Source organism: Myxocyprinus asiaticus, chromosome 18, assembly GCF_019703515.2.
Source record: "Myxocyprinus asiaticus isolate MX2 ecotype Aquarium Trade chromosome 18, UBuf_Myxa_2, whole genome shotgun sequence".
Classification (NCBI taxonomy): Eukaryota; Metazoa; Chordata; class Actinopteri; order Cypriniformes; family Catostomidae; genus Myxocyprinus; species Myxocyprinus asiaticus.
Genome location: NC_059361.1, coordinates 33,925,610 through 33,945,467, shown reverse-complemented (window position 1 = coordinate 33,945,467; position 19,858 = coordinate 33,925,610). Strand labels below are relative to the sequence as shown.

At 40.7% G+C, this 19,858-nt stretch overlaps 1 protein-coding gene across 2 annotated transcripts in view; it reads right to left on the bottom strand.

Moving 5' to 3' along the window:
* Window positions 1-19,858, bottom strand: part of LOC127455738 (spectrin beta chain, non-erythrocytic 4-like) — a 124,454-nt gene that overhangs the window by 38,355 nt on the left and 66,241 nt on the right. The window contains exons 17-18 of one of the 2 annotated variants that reach the window (XM_051723823.1): window positions 13,396-13,598; window positions 11,110-11,200 (exon numbers count right to left, since the gene is read on the bottom strand). In XM_051723823.1, the coding sequence (XP_051579783.1) occupies window positions 11,110-11,200; window positions 13,396-13,598 (294 nt within the window). Of the gene's footprint in view, window positions 1-2,493; window positions 3,247-11,109; window positions 11,201-13,395; window positions 13,599-19,858 lie in introns of those variants that run through there. The other variant, XM_051723824.1, reaches the window with a different exon arrangement.

Below are 19,858 nucleotides of genomic sequence, written 5' to 3'. Positions count from 1 at the left end.
ACCACGGCAATATTGCGGTCGCGGCTTGCATTCATAAGAAAGCAAGCCACCCCAGCGGCACCCCGCCTCGGTCCTTCTACCTACGGGTATGAGGCTGTGCCGGTTAGCACTGGGGGCGATTTGGGGACCTCAATGGGAGCACCTCAGCCGGGTAAACTCCCACGGATCTCCCATTCCCCAGCACACTCGCTTGCCCCGGTCGGGCTCTCGGATGAGACCGCCGGCTCGTCTCACGGCGAGTTCATCCTCTTATTCGGAGCCCGGGAAGACGATGAGTTATCGAGCGCAGCATCAGAGAGCGGGCTCGTCCACTCTGATGCGGACGCCTCGGCTGGGCTCCATCCTTCAGGCCAACGCGGAGATGACGGACATGCTTTCCCGGGCAGCCGCAAGCGTCGGGCTAGAGTGGAACCCTCCACTCCCCACTCTCCCCTCAACCCTCGCGGCTCGATGATTGGTTCCTGGGCTCAGAGCGCTGCTCACGGCCGCGCCCCGCCCCGCCCCAGTCCCTTTCTTCCCGGAAGTGCATGAGGAGCTGACAAGATCGTGGGGGGCACCTTTTACTGCCCGATCCCGATCTTTCAGCGCCCCCGCTCTCACTACCCTTGACGGTGAGTGGCCAATGGGTATTTGGTGATCCCCCAGGTGGATAAGGCGCTCGTGGTGCACTTGTGCCCGTAGAGCACCGCCACCTGGCGTGGGCGCCCGAAGCTCCCGTCCAGGGCCTGTACCTTGCGTGCGGAGATCGCGATCCTTCTGCGCAAGGGCGCGATAGAGTCCGTCCCTCCAGCCGAGAGGAAGAAAGGGTTTTACAGCCCTTCATCGTACCGAAGAAAGGCGGTGGGTTGCGGCCAATCTTGGACCTGCGAGTTCTGAACCGGGCCTTGCACAGACTCCCGTTCAAAATGCTGAAGCAAAAATGCATTTTAGTGAACGTTTGTGTGTGTGTGTGTGCGAGAGAAAGAGAGATACTGAGAGAGATCATGTTTGGAATTACCTGTGTTTAAAGTGGCTCTCGTCAGGAATAACATTGCTTCAAATTGCCAAAGTGTAAGTTTAAGTATATTTCTCAGCAGCAGCAGCGAGTGTCGCCATTCTTGTACAGCTTTTCCATTGCTAAACAACTGTTTACAGTCCCAGTGAGTCGCAGGTGTGTGTGTGTATGTGCATGCGTGTGTATGTGTGTGAGCATGTGTAAGTGTGGGTGAGACGAGGGAGCACGAGGGCTCATTTTAACCGAAATTTAAATAAATGTAGGATATTTTAGACATTGTTGATGTCTTTGTTTTAATTAGTTATTTTGTTGTGGTAGCCTGTAGGGCTCTTTGAAATAACTGAAATAATTTGGCGAAGTGATATGGAACAGTTATGTGGTCAAGACCTGGAACTATTTCATAGCCGTGTGTTTACTGGAAAATAATTGCAATCTTAGAACGTCCGTCAACCATTCAGAATCAAGCATTTAACAGACCCGTGGTATAACATTATTTAATGCATTATGAACTAACATGAACAAACAATGAACAAACAATGAACAGTAGCATTTTGATCAATTAACATGGTAACACTTTTCATTAAGTTTCCATTTGTTAACAACATTAGTTAACAACATTAGTTAACATGAAATAACAATGAACAATACTTTTACAGCATTTATAAATCTTGGTTAATATTGATTTCAACATATATGAATACATTTTTTAAATCAAAAGATGTATATTAACATTAGTTAATGCACTATGACCTAACATGAACTAACAATGAACAATTCTATTTTTATTAACTAACATTATAAAAAATTTTTATAAATGCTGCAAAAAATATATTGTTCATTGTTAGTTCATGATACCTAATGCATTAACCAAAATAACAAATGGAACCTTATTGTAAACTGTTACTATTAACATTAATAAATGCTGTAAAAATTCATTGATAATTTGTGATACCTACTAATGTTAATGAAAAGAAACTTATTGTAAAGTGTTACCAATAAAAGAAATGGTAACTAGTTGTAGCACCTAAAATATAAACATTTCCTTATAAATTTTAACACTAACACTTTACAATAAGATTGTATTCGCTAACATTAGTTAACTACATGAGTTAACAAACTAACAATGAACAATACCTCAACAGAAATTTTTAATCTTGGTAAATGTTAATTTTAACATTTATCATAACTTTTTTGTATTAAAAGTTACATGTTAACATTAGTTAATGCATAATGAACTAATATTAAACAATTGTATCATAATAAATTAACATTAACAAACTTTGTTAATTCTAACAATGAACAATCTTTGCTTACTAAATGCAGTAAAACATATTGTTCATTGTAAGTTAATAATACCTAATGCATTTACTTATGTTAACAAATATGACCTTATTGTAAAATGTTACCATTTTAACCCAATATCTTGATGTTTGGACTAAAGTGTACATGTCATTTGTCAATGACCCACATATTATTATATATCTTATTATAATAACCACCTGAATTAAGTTGTGAAGACTCTGTCAGAGAATTCTGTCATTCAAGTTCCCAAATCCACATTGTTCCCCTGCAGTCCAGGTGAGCAGCAAAACACACACAAGTATAGTCCACACACAGCGCTGATAAACTATTCAAGACATATCACTGTGAAGAGAACTCAGCGAACACTATTTTAGAAAAAAAAACAAAAAAAACAATCAAATGGCTGCATAAAATCCAGCGTAAAAAGAAGTGGAGTGCATCCTTGTAAAAAAGATAGAAATTCCTCAAAAAGGTACAAAAGACTTAAAATCTTTGAGCCTACATTGAGCACATACATCGGCCTGCATGGGTTAAAGGAGGGAGGAGACAAATGAGCCAAGTAGCATTGATTATTGATGTTACAAACGCTATCCACGTCGAAAGTGCGAGAGAGAGAGAGAGAGAGAGAGAGAGAGAGAGAGAGAGAGAGAGAGAGAGAAAGTGGTTGTTGGAGAGTTAGGAGGGAGACTATGGGGGTTGTTTTTTTTTTTATTCTCCCTTCCTCCGAGCGATCCAGGCACTCTCCTCACTCTGTTTGTATGGCATCTCACGCAAATCCATATTGTCTTCTTTCAGTCCTGCTCCACCCTCCTTTCTCTCCTCCTGTTTTGTAATATAAGCTTGACTCAATATTGCGGTGCCTCTTCTGCCTGAACTGAAAGAACCAGTTTCGCCCGCTGCAGCATCCAAACACATACGAAAAGCATGCGGAGAGACATAAAGTGAAAGCGAGAAAGCAATGGGGAAGGAGGGGGAGCGAGGCATACCAGGAGAGAGAGCCTATGTAGATTCAGGCGTCACAAAGACAAAGCTAGACTCTTCAAGCGAGGAAAGCGAATAGGAATGAGCGAATAGGGCAGAGGGAGGGGAGAAACAAAATGGAAAAAAAAAAAAAAAAAGAAAGAAAGCCGAGATTGATAAATGAAGGAAAGCTCACAATCTGTCAGATCACAATATGGAGAGCTACAGAGCCAGTTTAAAACCTCAGACATTCTTTATGACAAATTGCACTTTTTAAACCTCTCTCAAGTGCCTACTGGACACCACAGTGACCTCTGCCTTCATTAGGGACACTGCACTGTCCTCTAGAAAGACATTTTGGCCAATCATGGTTATTTCTCAAAGAGTCCCTGAAGGAAGTGAGGCAATAAATCCAAGGAACAACGAATCACCAATCACAGACACAGGAATCAACTATCAAGTGCACTGATGGTTAACTACACCATTACCAGCAAGGGATAGTTCACCCAAAAATAAAAATTCTCTCATCATTTACTCACCCTCATGCCTTCCCAGATATGTGACTTCTTTCTTCTTCTGAACACAAACAACATTTTTTAGAAGAATATTTCAGCTCTGTAGATTCATAAGAACACAATACGATGCAAGTGAATGGTGACCAAAATTTTTAAGCTTCAAAAAGCACATAAAGGCAGTATAAAATTGGCTGTTTCTCAATGTGCATTCTTTTGTATTCCTATGTTCTCGTGGACTCATTCTACGTCATCATCCACTGCCGAAGTTCAATTCCAATCCTAAAGAATGCAAATACCGAGCAGACGAAGGACATTTATCATTTTGTATTTTCCTCAAGAGTTTCCCACTGTAAGCTTGCGAAAGTCTGACGGCTCGTGAGAGTCGTAATACTCAGTCAACATTTGTTGTTTTTTTAGGCATCATTTTAATGCAGTAATAAACATGGAGAAAACAAGTGTTTACAGACTTTATTCTTTTAACGTGTCACTAGTCCTGCAAAACCTCACTGGTGTGATGTTATATTGCTGTCACTGGTGTGAAAATGCCAGTAGTTCTCTCACTGTGACGGTTAATTGTACAACAGGAAGATCGTAGCACCTCTCAAAGTTCGCAATAGATGCGTTCTACATCCTCCTGTCCTTCCGAGTTCGTTCTTCCAAGGTAGATTGGCAAGACTGGTTTTCATAAGAACACAAGTCTGTTCTCTGCATTCTTAGAATTGAGAAACACCATATATTTTTAGAAGCGATATGATAGGTGTGAGAAACAGATAAATATTTAAGTCATTTTTTACCATAAATTCTGCTCCCTGCCCAGTAGGTGGCGATATGCACAAAAAATGCGAATCACCAAAAACAAAAGAAGAAGATTGTGAACGTGAAAGTGAAAAAAGGACTTAAATATTGAACTGTTTCTCACACACACCTATCATATCTCTTCTGAAGACATGGATTAAACCACTGGAGTTGTGTGGATTACTTGTATGCTTCCTTAATGTGCTTTTGGAGCTTTAAGGTTTTGGTACCCATTCACTTACATTGTATGGACCAACAGAGCTGAGAAATTCTTCTAAAAAACTTTGTTTGTATTCAGCAGAAGAAAGAAAGTCATACACATCTGGGATGGCATGAGGGTGAGTAAATGATGAGAGAATTTTCATTTTTTGGGTCAAGTGTCACATATGGTACAGTGGCAAGAAAAGTATGTGAACCCTTCGGAATTAGCTGGTTTTCTGCATTAATTGGTCATAAAATTTGATCTCATCTTCATCAAAGTCACATGTATAGACAAACAGCAATTTGCTTTAGCTAATAACACACAAACAATTATAATCTTTCATGTCTTTATTGATGTGGAAACAGTAAGTGAACCCTTGGATTTAAAAACTGGTCGATCCTCCTTTGGCAGCAATAACCTCAACCAAATGTTTCCAGTAGCTGCGGATTAGACCTGCACAACATTCAGAAGGAATTTTGGACTATTCTTGCTTACAGAACTGCTTCAGCTCAGCCATATTCTTGGGATGTCTGGTGTGAATGGTTCTATTGAGGTCATTCCACAGCATCTCTATCTATTGGGTTAAGGTCTGGGCTCTGACCGGTCCACTCCAAATGGCGGATTTTCTTTTTTTTTTTTCTTCATTCTGTAGTGGATTTATTTCGATGTTTAGGGTCATAGTCCTGCTGCATCACCCAACTTCTACTGTGCTTCAGCTGGTGCACAGGCACCCTGAAATTATCCTGTAGGAAATCTTGATAAACTTGGGAATCCCTTTTTCCCCTGATGAAGGCAATTGGTCCAGGCCCTGAAGCAGCAAAGCAGTCCCAAATCATGATGCTCCTTCCACCATACTTCACCACTGGGATGATGTTTTCATGTTGGTATGCGTTGCCCTTTTTACTACATACGTAGTGCTGCGTGTTCTAACCAAACAATTCAACCTTAGTTTCATCAGTCCACAAAACATTTTCCCAGTAGCGTTGTGGAGTGCCAAGGTGGTCTTTGGCAAACTTCAGGCATGCAGCAATGTTTTTGTTGGAGAGAAGCAGCTTCCTTCGTGGTGTCCTGCCATGGACACCATGCCTGTTTAATATTTTCCATACAGTAGCCTCATGAACAGAGATTTTAACCAGTTCCAATGATTCCTTCAAGTCTTTAGCTGTCACTTTAGGTTTTTTTTTTTACCTCATTGAGCATTCTGAAGTGTGCCCTTTGAGCCAATTTGGCTGGATAGCCACTTCTAGGGAGAATAGCCACAGTACTAAATCATCTCTATTTATAGACACTTTGTCTTACTGTGGACAGATTCATATCTAAGCTCTTCAAGATAACTTTGTAACCCTTTCCAGCTTTATGAAATGCAACAATTCTTAATTGTAGGTCTTCTGAGATCTCTTTTTTGCGATGCATGGTCCACGTCAACAGATGCTTCTTGTGAATAGCAAACTCAAAATGTTTGAGTGCTTTTTATAAGTCAAAGTAGCTCTAAACCACACCTCCAATCTCATTTCATTAATCGGATGCCAGGTTTGCCAACTCCTGACTATAATTAGCTTTTGTTGATGTCATTAGCCTGGGGTTTCACATACTTTTTCCAACCTACACTGTGAATGTTTGAACAATGTATTCAATATGTACAAGAAAAATACAATAATTTGTGTGTTATTAGTTAAAACAGACTGCCTTTGATCATTATTGTAACTTAGATGAAGATCAAACCAGATTTTAAGACAAATTTGCACATTAATGCAGGTAATTCTTGCCACTGTATGTTCAAAACAGCACACTACGATACTGTCCTTACTACTTCTGTAATATACAATATGTACTGTGCACAGTATGCAAATTTTCTGCATGGAATACCTGGATGTCCTACTACAGTTGCCAAAATGTATTGTATGCAACAGCACACCGCAACAATGCAATGCACTTAACTTGACTTTCACGTTCCAGTATGACATTTTTACACAAAATTAAATGTAAAATAACTGTTTGTCTGTTTTAATAACTAAATGCTATTCGCTAAATAAAACATATCATAAAGTGAGGTCATGTGAAAACAATTGTCAGGGTTGTATGTGTTTTTGTTCCATGCCATGTTAGTTCCTGTTTCCTTGTCATGTGATCTTGTCATGTGTTTCCCATGTTCTTGTGTCTTGCCCTCATTGGTTCATTGTTTCATTAGGTTGTTAGCAGTCTTGTTATCTTGTTTAGAGTTCTAGTGTTCATTGGTTTTTATTGTCATGTGTTCTCCCTTGTCCAAGTATTTAACCCTCTTGTTTGCCATTGTCCATTGTCAGGTATTGTTAAAGTAACATTGTTGGTGTACGTCGTGTTATTGTTCCACCAAGTCAAGTCAAGTCAAGTCAAGTCCATGTTTTGTTTTTTAGTCAAGTTAAGTTCATGTTTATGTTTAGTTGACGTTTGGATTTACGTTTTTTGGATTTCACTTGTGTAAATAAACTGCACTTGGGTTCTTCACATCCTCATCGTCTTGTCTTCATCAGACTGTCATTGCCTTGCCAGCCAACGTTACAACAATATACATAATGTGTGTAACTTTTGCATAATAAGTACGTTAGTATTCTATCCTTAGTTAATGACTTTAATCAAAAGCGTCCTGCCTACTACATACAATATACAGTATGTACTGTACGGTAAAGGTCTGCTACCCGACCCAAGCCCCAAGGGACCTCACAAACCATCGGGTTTGGAGTCAAATTCGGGTCTGTAATTAATTAAAAAAGCCCGTTTCAACAGACAAGTTAGGGGCTGTTCAAACCAAATGTGTTTGACTCTTGCGCCGCTTCTCATCATTTTTTTCAGTGTCTCTCGCAGACTCGCCGGATTTTTTTAGACACCCTGTCAAGTTAAGAAGAACTTCAATTTTAATAAATGAATCTCGAGACACATGCATTCTGTTTCATTCGTTGGGCTACATCTATTTTTTTAGCACAGGTGTCACAAAGATTCAACATTCTTAAGAATTTCAGGCTGCAAAGGACTTCATGTGACTGTTACACATTATTCCAGATTTTTCTTCACCCAGCATAATTTCAGCACTTGATAAACGGTAAGCCAATTTTTTATTCCCGTTATATACGTTAAAGGCTACAGCCTACTATTTTATTTGATTTTAAATGGCATTTAATACAGTAATTAGTATGCAACGATAAATGTTTTAAACAGTAGTTTGAAAAATGTTTGCTCATGACTTTGCTATGTTGCCTGTTTAATTGAGCAGGTAGCGTCCAGTTATAATTTCAGAAATATATGGTTATTTTGCATTTTTAAATCAAATTTAATGTTAAATTAAATAAATGAGAAAAAGGAGATGTTAAAAATCACATTTAATATTGCTACTTCATGGAAGGTCAAATCGAGCACATTACAGTGTGGGATACAGTATTCATCTTAGTATGCGCTAGTTGTTGGCTATAATACACATTTCAGAAAATTGCACATGTAGGCATATTTTTGTCATTCAAGTGTTTTATGCATACATACAGTTTGGATACTATGAACATACTGCATACTATTTTCAATGATTGTAGGTAGTATGCCATTCCTGCTCATGAAGAAAAGCACATTATGCTGTTTATTCACTATTCACTATAAAATTTTTGCTCTCCTCCAAACATGCTGTTGTGCATGGGAGAAGCTCTGATCCTTTAAAGGGCTGCAGAAAGAGTAAGCACAGGATTACATTCTTCATAAGCAGCATTTACAGCCATGTTCACTCTGTACTCTACACTCAGTGTCCACACATGTTTGACAGTTCTTAGAGAAGGCAGAGATCTGTCCCTGAGCCCTGCAGTGAACACACAAACACACACGCGCACGCACTGCTGAAGTTCTCTCTCTCAGCTGAATAAGTGATGTTGAGACATGCTAAATAATTGAACATGAGAAGGGAAAAACAGGCAAAGCCTAAATAAACCTGCAGGGTTGGCCTTTACAGAGAGCCTCCAACTGTACAGAGCAAAAACCATAACCACAACTACTTTAACAGCCCATTTATCAACAAAGCTCAGATATTTGGAATCATTCCATAGCACAAACAAGAAATCACACATTTGAATGATTTAAAAGCATTACTAAAATCTTACCCGACTTCTCAAATGTGCACTTTTAAGTTTCACATTTATTAATACAGTAATGATGATAGTGAATGTCATAATGCAGAGGATATTGATTTAAATTAGTTTATATGAATTTCCTGGAGCCCATACGCAATTTTTTGTATTTTCTTTTCTTCTTAAAAAGTTGTTTACTGCGTAACAGGACAAATGCAGGTATACACTGATGCTTTGTTAGACAAGCCCTTATAATAAATCTATTTCAGATGGATTAATGAATTAAATTGCAAAATTTGTGGACTGTCGGCCAATGATAGGCTTCCGTTCAATAATATGGAAAAAAACAATATATTGCCTTCTAAAGACACTTTTTGTATTTTCTTATCAATGCTTTACTTGTTTGACAAAATATTGTAATGCATTTAATTATATGAATTATTATTTTAATAACATGTATTATTTTTGTAATAATTTAAATATAACTACAATTATTTAATCATTATATATTGAATTATACAACAGTTTGTTCTGGTCCTCGAATCTGATTGGAAAAAAGCCGTTCCAAGAGAGTTGATATAGGAGTCATAACAGCACTAGGAAGTTTTACTGTTTGTATCACTCCGCTTGTGGTGGTGACATTCTAAACCAGAGTAATAAAAGAGATTTTGATTCATCACTGTGTAATTTACACATTTATGACAAGAGATGGTGACAAATGACCATTATGAGTGCTACTCGGTGAGAGGGAATCGCCATTGTCTGTGACTGAGCGAACATCGCCATTGTCTCTCATGCTGCCTTCACGTGCGGAATTATCATTCAAGTTTACTTGGAAGATATACAGAAAGCTCAAGTCATACCTGTGTTTGCGAGTTGTGAGGAGCCAAACTTTCAACATGGCAGAGAAGAGTACGGTGGTCTTTGTTGGTATCAAAATAAGAATTCCCCAAGAAATATGCATGAACGAAACTGGCATCCTCCATGTTTCCTCTCCGACAACAAAACTTGTTAATGTAACATACTCTTATTGTGACTTCAGAAGTGGGAATTAGGATAATTCCACTGCAGCATCATTTCATGATCGCTCAGAGCAGATTACTACCACACCACAGCTGTGAAATAGAGTTAAACCTATAGCTGCAGCATTACTGTTCATCACTGCAACAGATGCAAGGTAGTCATATGCTCAGTTGCTCTCTCTCTCTCTCTCTCTCTCTCTCTCTCATGTCCTTGTGTCTCCAATAACTTATTAGAAACAGCCCAAGCCATCCTTACTAGTTCTAAAGGGACGCTTTCGAATTAGCAACGGAGAACTGGGCGCATCTTTCGAACTAGCAACGGCAGATCCTGTTGCGTAAGAAAGTAGTTCCACAAGCAAAAGCGTTTTTGGGATGCTTCTTGTTTTTTTCCTTAATTATTATTTACTTGTCTGTTGAACTGTTGTATAAAATAAATATAATTTGAGCAAGAGTGCTGTTTTGTCCATATATCAGCACGGCTGTGATTACCTGTGGCTCGAGGCAGCACAGCCGTGCTGATATACAGCCATAACAGCACTCTTGTTCGTACGATATTGCTTTATTATTTATATTTGAGGGTCTTTCCCAGCTAATATATATTTATGCGATTAATCAGATTAATTTGATTAATTAATAGGCATATCACCTATTTAATCTGATGAAAAAGTTTGATTGACTGACAGCTGTAATTAGAACATATTTTATGTTTAATATACAGTTATTTGGAGCAGGATTTTGAACCATTGTGATCTCACTTTGGGCAGGACTCCCCAACATGACACCAAAGAAATTGCAACCAAGCCACCAACAAAATGTCCTGCCACTAATCACAGTTAAGGCAAGTTAAAAAAAAACTCAGATTTACATGGTAGAGATATTTTATATCTTTACTTTATCTTTAATTGATTGTTGTTTTATTGTGAGCTGCACTTGGTTAGGATACGGTGTTAAAGATGCCTACATATTTTAATTTAGTTTATATGCAAGAAGTACTTGTACAATATTACATAATATTGCTAAATAATATTTCACCCTTAAGTACAAATCTCTTTCAAAAACCTGCAGCATGGAATATCAGCACTAAACTGCAAAACTGACTGTAATATTCATCTACAAACACCTCTTGGTTTAAAAATCATTTCTCACACACACCCTTACACACACACACATTCTAAAAATAAACAAAAATGACACTGTTTTGTGTCATAATAAATTGCTGTACTCAGTTTGTACATCTTACCTCATGGCAGTCTTGTAGAAACCTCTGGAGTTCCCACTGGTCATTCAGTTTACGAAGCCACTGCTGAGCAAGTTCTCGATTCTGGTTCCCTCTGTACGGCACACATACATACAGAAACAATTAGAAACCCTTACATTTCTCAGAATGATTTTATGTTGCACAGCAGGGTTTCAGTTTAAAACAGAATGTAGACTGGGCCGTAACAGACTCTATGTGCAAATGCACTTTTGAAATGAATGTCATGCCCCTTACTGAGACTGCATTCAGATAAGTGAATTCCTTTGTTGAGTCTCTATGGAAAAACATTTTAAATTCAGCACTGTCTATAGAGACAGCTGCAACTTTTATCCCCAAATGCAAAGCAGAAATAGAAGACAGATGCAGGTATGAGGTGGCAGGTAATCTAAAGAAAACAACTGCACAATTTTTTACAATAAATGTTCAACACAAATGTATTACAAATGCTACTTGAATTAATAAACAGTTAATAAACACCATAAAACTTAACTGATAGCTGGGTCTTTCTCAGGAAACACTGCCATTTGCCTTTTTTTTTTAAATCACAGTTTCAGCCAAATTTCATGTTCCACTCATCACAATTGCATTTCAATGGGTTATATAGGATAAAAAAAATATAAAATTTACATTTATATTTATTTATAAAAGTTTTTGTTTAATATTTCTTTTCTTGGCACAAAAATATTGACTGTGAATAATGTGGGGATTACAGTGATATGATATTTGCTAGTCGACATTTTTGCACTTCCGACACCATATTCAACCCCAAAATATTTTGAATGTAACAGGGTTGGCACAACACATGTTTTGAAATAGAAATTTAATGGGTTATTAATATTTTTATGTGATGAAGTGTGATTTTTACAAGGCACATGAAAACTGAATGATACTACCAGAATTTATCTGTATCAATTCAAATTATAAGTATACTGTGTAAATTCCAAGCTTACTTTTATGGGGTTCAAGTAGCGCTTAAAGGTGTGGTCACATTTACCAATGGATGGTGACATTTCATGGGCAAAATACAGTCATCTCAATGGGAATCCACACGATCGTGAATTTTGCGCAATGGACTTCCGGTGGCAAAGAATTTCCCTCGTGAATTTCGCATGGAGTTCAATTTGGTGAACTTTGACAGGTAAATTAGCCGTGTTGACCAATAGGAAGTTGCTTGGTTTGGCAGTGACCTTTCTGTGGACGGAGCTTCATACACAGCTACACTGAATATTTACAATGGACAAGGAAATAATTTTAGCGGCAAGTTTCTTTTTAACTTCACTCTCACCTCCTTCTGCTTGGCCATTCGTTTTTTGCTAATTTCACACGCGCTCAATTTCTGTCCACGCCTTCTTCGCCTACAGAATTTCATGATGCAAAGGTAAATGTGACCACGATATAAGACTTAGTAACAATGAGTAACGATCGGTACAACTACCTGTAATTAGCTAACCACATTTTTAGGACTGTGGTTAGTAGTTTAAGAAAACATATTCCATTCTTTGAACTACTGTGTACCCTGCGGGCAGGACCCTTAGAGATGGCATCCACTAGATCCTTTGAAGCAATTAAATTCAATGTGTGAGCTGCATTGATTGATTGGTAAGGTAGTACAAAATAATAAACATTTTTTTAAAAATTTCTAGTTCATTTTATGTGCATAAAACAATAGAAACATTACATGTACAAACAGTAATGAACCTGAAATCAACAGATATGACATTGCTTGGTCAAAGCTAACAGCTCAAAGATCTGATACACTTACTTTTTAAACTTACTACTTAGTAATAGTCCAACACCTATTTCTTAGCTGAGGTGCTTATCTTACTGTTATAAGAATATAATATTGATATGAAAATTATCAATAAATTATTAAAAATGTACTGTCGTTGCCTTGTTAATATGTAATCATGTAATCTATAAAAAAGTAACTGTAGTCCAATTACGATTACGAGTATTTTAAAATGTAATTTAATAAAATTACTAGTACTTGATTTTTGTAATCCGATTACATAATCCATATTACATGTGATCTGTTAGTACCCAGCACTGGACACACCCTACTATGGTGGTCCCCGAAGTCGATGAAGGTTACAGCCCTGGTACTTTTGGTTGAGAAAATAAGATTTCTCAAAACTTTCTTGAAAGTTTTGCAGTAACCTTTTCAAATGAAATGGTAAAAATAATCATAATAAAAAAATCCTGAAAGTTTCCTGAGAATGACCCAACTCTTTGAGGTATAAAAATCAATACAGATGTTTTGGTTTTGACCTGTTGGCAAGCAGGTCCACTCTCTCTCTGATCCGCTCTGAATAGATGTTGTTCTGGCTAATGAGACTCTCTCCTGCCTCTATGACAGCTTTAATGCGGTGCAGGTTGAGTTCCATGGTGGTGGTAAAGTCTTTGTGCTTCTTAATGGCTGCCTCTACTGTCTCCACTGTGGTGGGGAGCTCCACATGGGCTAAAGCTGACTCCTAAAATGAGGAAGAAAGGGGAGGACAAGGTAAAAAAAAAAGAGAACACATCTAAAATTAAGCTTGCGGATCAGTTACACTACAAGCATATTCATATTGAGTACAATTAGCAAGCCATTGTTGGTACTGCTATAACAAACACTCACAATTCCAATGCTCCCATATACTTCTGTAGTGACTCCACACAAAGGTATTCAACACAAAGCTAATTTAACAGACATCGCAACTACAAACTGTCCCTTTAAATAACTTTTTTATGCAAACTTCCAGTAATCTAATCATATGCCAGCTATTAAATGCTCTTACAAAACAATATTATGGCAAATTTGGTTGTAATTTGATATATAAATGGCGTTAAATGATTACAATATTCATATATGATGGTATACACATAGCTCATAGCTATTTCCCTGAATACCATGGTATTACAATGGTAAAAGTCTAAAAAACATGATATTACCATGGTACATGACCAAAATAAACATGGAATTACCATGATATATCCATTACATGGTATAACAATGTAAAAGGCCAAAAAAACAAAACAGAAAAACATGATATTGACATGTTAGATGTCCAAACACATGGTAGTATCAGAGTAAAAACGAACAAACATGATATTACCATGTTAGCTGTTCAAAAACATGGTATTACAATGATAAATGTCTGAAAAAACATGATATTAACATGGCTCTGTCAGGATCCCGACTCTCCCGAAATCCCGAAATCTTGTCACCTGTTTTTGTGTTTGTACCCGTCTTAACGTTGCCCAGCCCGCTGTATCTAGTGTCAGCATCCTGCCACTTCGGTTGGTCTTGTTTATAGTTTTTGTGGCCGGATCCTGACACTAGTGTTGTGTGAGTGCACTTGGCTTTGTGTTTTTTCATTGCCATGTGCACTCCTGTCTGTACTATCTTAATTGTAACTCCGCCCCCTCTTTCCCTCATTAGCAGTTCATCTCCCTCACCTACCCTCCTTGGTTGCCTCTTGATTTTCCCCTCTTTATATTCCCCTCGTGTGCTTTGTTTAGTGCTGTTTCATTTCTCTTGTCTAGTCGGTTTTCTAGTCGGATCTATTGGTCCTAGTTTGTTTTTGTTTATTTAGTTTTGCCCTCTCACTGGTTTTTGATTTCTCTGCCGTGTTTGGCTTTACTTGGCCTTTTGTGTTTTTATGCCCAGTGTTTTATCCCCTCTACCCCCTTTCCTACTGTCTGTTCATTCTACATTTCCTGACAGGCTCATGACCAAAAAACATGGATTTACCATTTTATATATCCATTACAAGTAACAACAATGGTAAAACTCCAAAAAACATGACACTGACATGTTAGATGTCCAAAAACATGGTATTACCATGGCACATGACCAAAACAAACATGTAATTACCACGATACATATAGCCTGTAACATATGGGACCTCCCTAGTGGCCAATAAGGGGCGCTAGTCATGTTTTATGTCATGTGTATTTTGAAGTTTAGTTTTGGGTTCTTGTCTTGTCACTGTTTCCTGTTCTTGTTTCCTCCCTATCTTGATCGTTCCCCAGCTGTGCCTTGTTATCCTTGTTAGTCCTTGTGTATTTAATCCCTTATGTTCGTCTTTGTCCCATTTCGAGTATTGTTATTGTATTGTTCAAGTCAAATCATGTCAAGTCTGGTCTTTCTGTTTAGTTCTTGTTTTTATATTATTGTCACTGTAATAAAGCTACACTTGGGTTCACACCATCATCATCATCGTCTTCTGCTCCTGCCTGCCTGCAACATCACAGAATACTCGATCGACCGACATGAACCCAGCAGTTTGCCTCATGCATCTCCGCCAGGGGAATCGTCCCCTTAAGGATTTTGTTGAGGAGTTTTGTGGACTCTGTGACCAGGTGGATTTTGGAGAGGTCGCCCTCAAGGACTTTTTCATGCAGACATAAATGAACCTCTTTATTCTATGCTGCCCGTAGGCAGAATTCATTGGACACTGGCGCAGTGTATCAACTTTGCCCTTTTATTACATGGTTCACATTTACTGTGGGAGTAATTGATGAGGACCTCAGCACTCTTACAGGGGTCACCACGTCAGAGTCCCTGGCTATCTTGACCCTGCCTGAGTCCCTGGCTGCCTGGACCTAGTCGCTGTCCGTGTCCCCGGCCTTGACCCTGCCTCCATCCGAGTCCCCTGCCGCTCCTCCTTCGGAGCCCCCAGTAGCTCCACCCTGGCTCTAGTGATCTCCTGGACATCCTCCCGATCCCCAGTGGTCTCCTAGCCTTCTGCCTGGTCCACCCAGTTCTCCTGGTCGTCCCTCGTCTCCTGGCCGCCTGCCTGGTCCGTCCTGGTCTCTGGGCTGTCACTCCTCTCCTGGCTGCCTGCCTGGTCTGCCCTGGTCCCCCGGCCATCTGCTGGCTCCGCCCTGGTCCTCTGGCTACCTGCCGGATTCGCCGTTAGCACCACTCACTCCTGATCCCTCATGGTCTCCAGTCTTTCCTGATCCCTGTGGTCTCCAGTCTCTCCTGATCTCCCATGGTCTTCTGTTCGTTGCCTCCTCTGCCCCTCTCAAGTTCTTGTTTTGGGCATCAGGAGGCATCCTTCAAAAAGTCCTTGTGTATGTAAGCTCTTATGTTAGCCTTTGTCCCGCGTTTAATATTGTTATTGTAATGTTCAAGTCATGTCAAGTCTGGTCTTTCTGTTTAGTTCTTTAGTTTATTTATTTTATTGTCACTGTAGTAAAGCTGCACTTGGATTCACACCATCATCATCATCTTCGTCTTGTGCTCCTGCCTGCCTGCAACATTACATGGCCTACAATACATAGAATAACAATGGAAAAAGTAAAAAAAACAAAAAAACAAAACATGATATTACCATGTTAGATGTCCACAAACATAGTATTATCATGGTACATGTATATTGGCTTTGTCCATGGATCATGGAATTACAATGTTACATACCCCCCCCCAAAAGCATGATTTTTTTCATGGTCCAAAAAAATAAAGTATTCAGGATACATGTCCAAAAACGTCTTGGTTATTCTCTGATAGAGGGAACGAGATGTTGTGTCAATGTAGTGACACTAGGGATCACTCTTGAGAGCCCCAAACACCTCTGATCTTTGAGAAAATGCCAATGGGAATTGGCGAGTGTAATTTGCATGCCACTCCCCCGGATATACGGGTATAAAAGTAGCTGGCTCGCAACCACTCATTCAGGTTTTGTGCTGAGGAGCTGAGACAAGGTCCCGGCCATTTCAGCGGGTAGTTCAGTGTTGTGGCAGGAGGGACACAATGTCTCGTTCCCTCCATTAGGGAATGGAGGTTATGAAAGTAACCAAAAAAATGGGGACAGGCTAGCCCAGCCATGGCCTCTTCTCCTCTTTTTCTCCCCAAAAAGAGTGGAAATCATTTATCGACTGGGGGCCATAAGTGTCTGCGTCGGGGGGGGGGGGGGGGGTGTCACTCCCAAGAAGAAGACACCACGGAGACCACACCCTGCCCGAGGAGGAGGAAATTGTGTGGAAATATGTCACATGGACTTTCCGAGTCTTGTCGGCAGTGTCTCATGTGGAGAAGTCCTCGTGGTAGATCCTACCCAGGGGGGAGGAGCTCTACAAACACGGCGACCAGGGGCAGAGGGCCTTTGCCCAAGGAAGACGTGGGTTCACCAATGGGGGAACATGTATCTCGCAGAAGATACATAACACAGGGTTACTAATGGGTAACCAGTGCATGTGGAGAACCTACCCCAGTACAGGGCCAAGTTAGCACAGGTACTGGGCTGGCAATGAGTTTCTCCACAAACATGCCTGCCATAGGGCTAGGGAGGAAGGACATCCAGGGTCCAGGACTTCGTGAACACAATTGGGGGTGAAAAGCACATGTCTTTGCCTCCGGGAGGGGAAAGGCGCTATACGCAAGCGGTACACCTGGCCAGCTGTCCCGCAACTTACCTAATCGTACCTGACAACACACGGGATGAGACCGGCTCAACCCGGAGATTGTAAAACCTCTCGAAGTTCTTGGGTGTTGCCCAGCCCGCTGCTCTGCAGATATCTGCTGAAGAGGCGCCATTGGTCAGAGCACAGGAGGCCGCCACACTCCTAGTAGAGTGTGCTCGTAGCCCCAAGGGGGGCGGCATGTCCAGGGTGTGGTATGCCAAAGCGATGGCGTCAATGACCCAGTGGACAATCCTCTGTTTGGAGACAGTGCTCCATTTCCGCTGTCCTCCAAAGCAGACAAAGAGCTGCTCAGAGCGTCTAAAGCTCTGCGTGCGATCCAAATCGATGCGCAAAGCACGCACCGGACACGGCAACAACAAGGCTGGGTCTGCCTCCTCCTGGGGCAGTGCTTGCTGGTTCACCACCTGATCCCTAAATGGGGTCATGAGAACCTTGGGCACATAGCCTGGTCGGGGTCTCAGGACCACGTGAGAGTATTCCGGACTGAACTCCAGGCACGTGTCGCTAACAGATAACGCCTGCAGGTCCCCTACCCTCTTTATGGAGGTGAGCGCAGTCAGGAGGGCAGTCTTCAAAGAAAGTGCCTTTAGCTTAACTGACTCCAGGGGCTCAAACGGGGCTCCCCACAGGCCCCGTAGGACCACGGAGTGATCCCATGAGGGAATGAGGCCTGCCGTAAAAAGCCGGCGGTCTCAGCCCAGAACTTGACCGGGACGAACGAGCGTGCTGGGGAATAGGAGGTCAGCGGGGGCATACCCGGCAGAGCGGCTCCCATTGGGGTCCCCAAATCGCCCCCAGTGCTAACCGACATGGCCTCATACCCGTAGGTAGAAGGACCAAGGCGGGGAGCCGCTGGAGTGGCTTTCCCTCTGACGAAAGAAAGCCGTGATCGCAACGCTGCCATGGTCATGTTCTCACAATGAGGACATGACCCATCCATGAACGCTGTCTCCGCGTGAGCAGCGCCCAAGCACGTAAGGCAGCGACTGTGGACATCAGAAGCGGAGAGGTAACGACTGCAACCAGGAAGAACACACAAACGGAAAGTCATCTTTAAAAAGATGCTCACTGTAAGTGCCACTCTTTTAGAGGAAAATATATACTCTTTTAGAGGAAGAATATACTCTTTTAGTCTGCCGAAGCACCCAGGGGGGTTCTCTGCACACCACCGGTGCAGAGGTGAAGAAGCCGCTGAAATGCGCCGTAAATCCAGCAGTTTGTAGGTGAATGGATCGGTGGAGGAATTCAGCTCAATGAAATACATCCGCTCGGCTCCAAAGAGAAAATATGAATGAGTGGTTGCGAGCCATCTCCTTTTATACCCATATGTCCGGGGCAGTGGCATGCAAATTCCACTCGCCAATTCCCATTGGCCTTTTCTCAAAGATCAAAGGTGTTTGGGGCTCTCAAGAGTGACCCCTAGTGTCACCGACAAAGTGTACATCGACTGAGTGACAGATAGGGAACCATGGAACTAAATGGTAATACAATGGTACTTTCTGTTTTTGTGAAGGAACAAAGATAAACTTGTCAGGGATTTGTCACGAAGAACCCAAATGCAGACTGCCAAATTCTTCAAGTCTTTTATTCAGACAAAAACACAAAAAACAGGATGCAAAACTGAACGCAAAAAATCCCAGACAGAGGACAGATGGGCTTTAAACTAAAAATCCCATGTGAGGGAAACAACAGAACTAGAATAAAAGAACTAAACAAACTAGAGAAACAAACAAAAGAGAGAAAACAAGAACTAACCTGACCAACAGGGGACATGACCGAACAGGAGGGACAATATGAGGAAGAATCCAGCACAGGACAGAGCACACAAGGGAAATATAAAGAGGGAGAAATCAGGCAGGCAAACGAGAGGGGCAGGTGGAGCAAATGAACAGAAGTTCAGAGAAACAAAGGGGCGAGGTCAGGGAACAAGACTGAGAACAGAAACAGGCAGGGCAGTGGAACACATGGAAACAAAACAACAGAAAAGAAACAACAGTATATACGTGTCAGGATCCTGCCAGTAAACAAGAAACCAGACAGAAGGCAGGATTCTAACAAAACTATGGTAATGATACTATCCTTAAAACCCTAATCTTCCATTGTTCAGTTCTCATGACAATGTTTCCATGCAGAAAGCTGAAGCTCAGACATTAAAGGGACAAGAGGCTAATGAATGTCACTGCCATGTGTACTTAATGCAAACCAGTTCACACTCAATGACATGTATAAAAGTGAGGATACAGAGGGTTCTTATTCTGTGCCTGCAGGCATTGGCTTAAAGCCACTGCGAGCTTTAAGCAAACCAGAACAGACACATCTT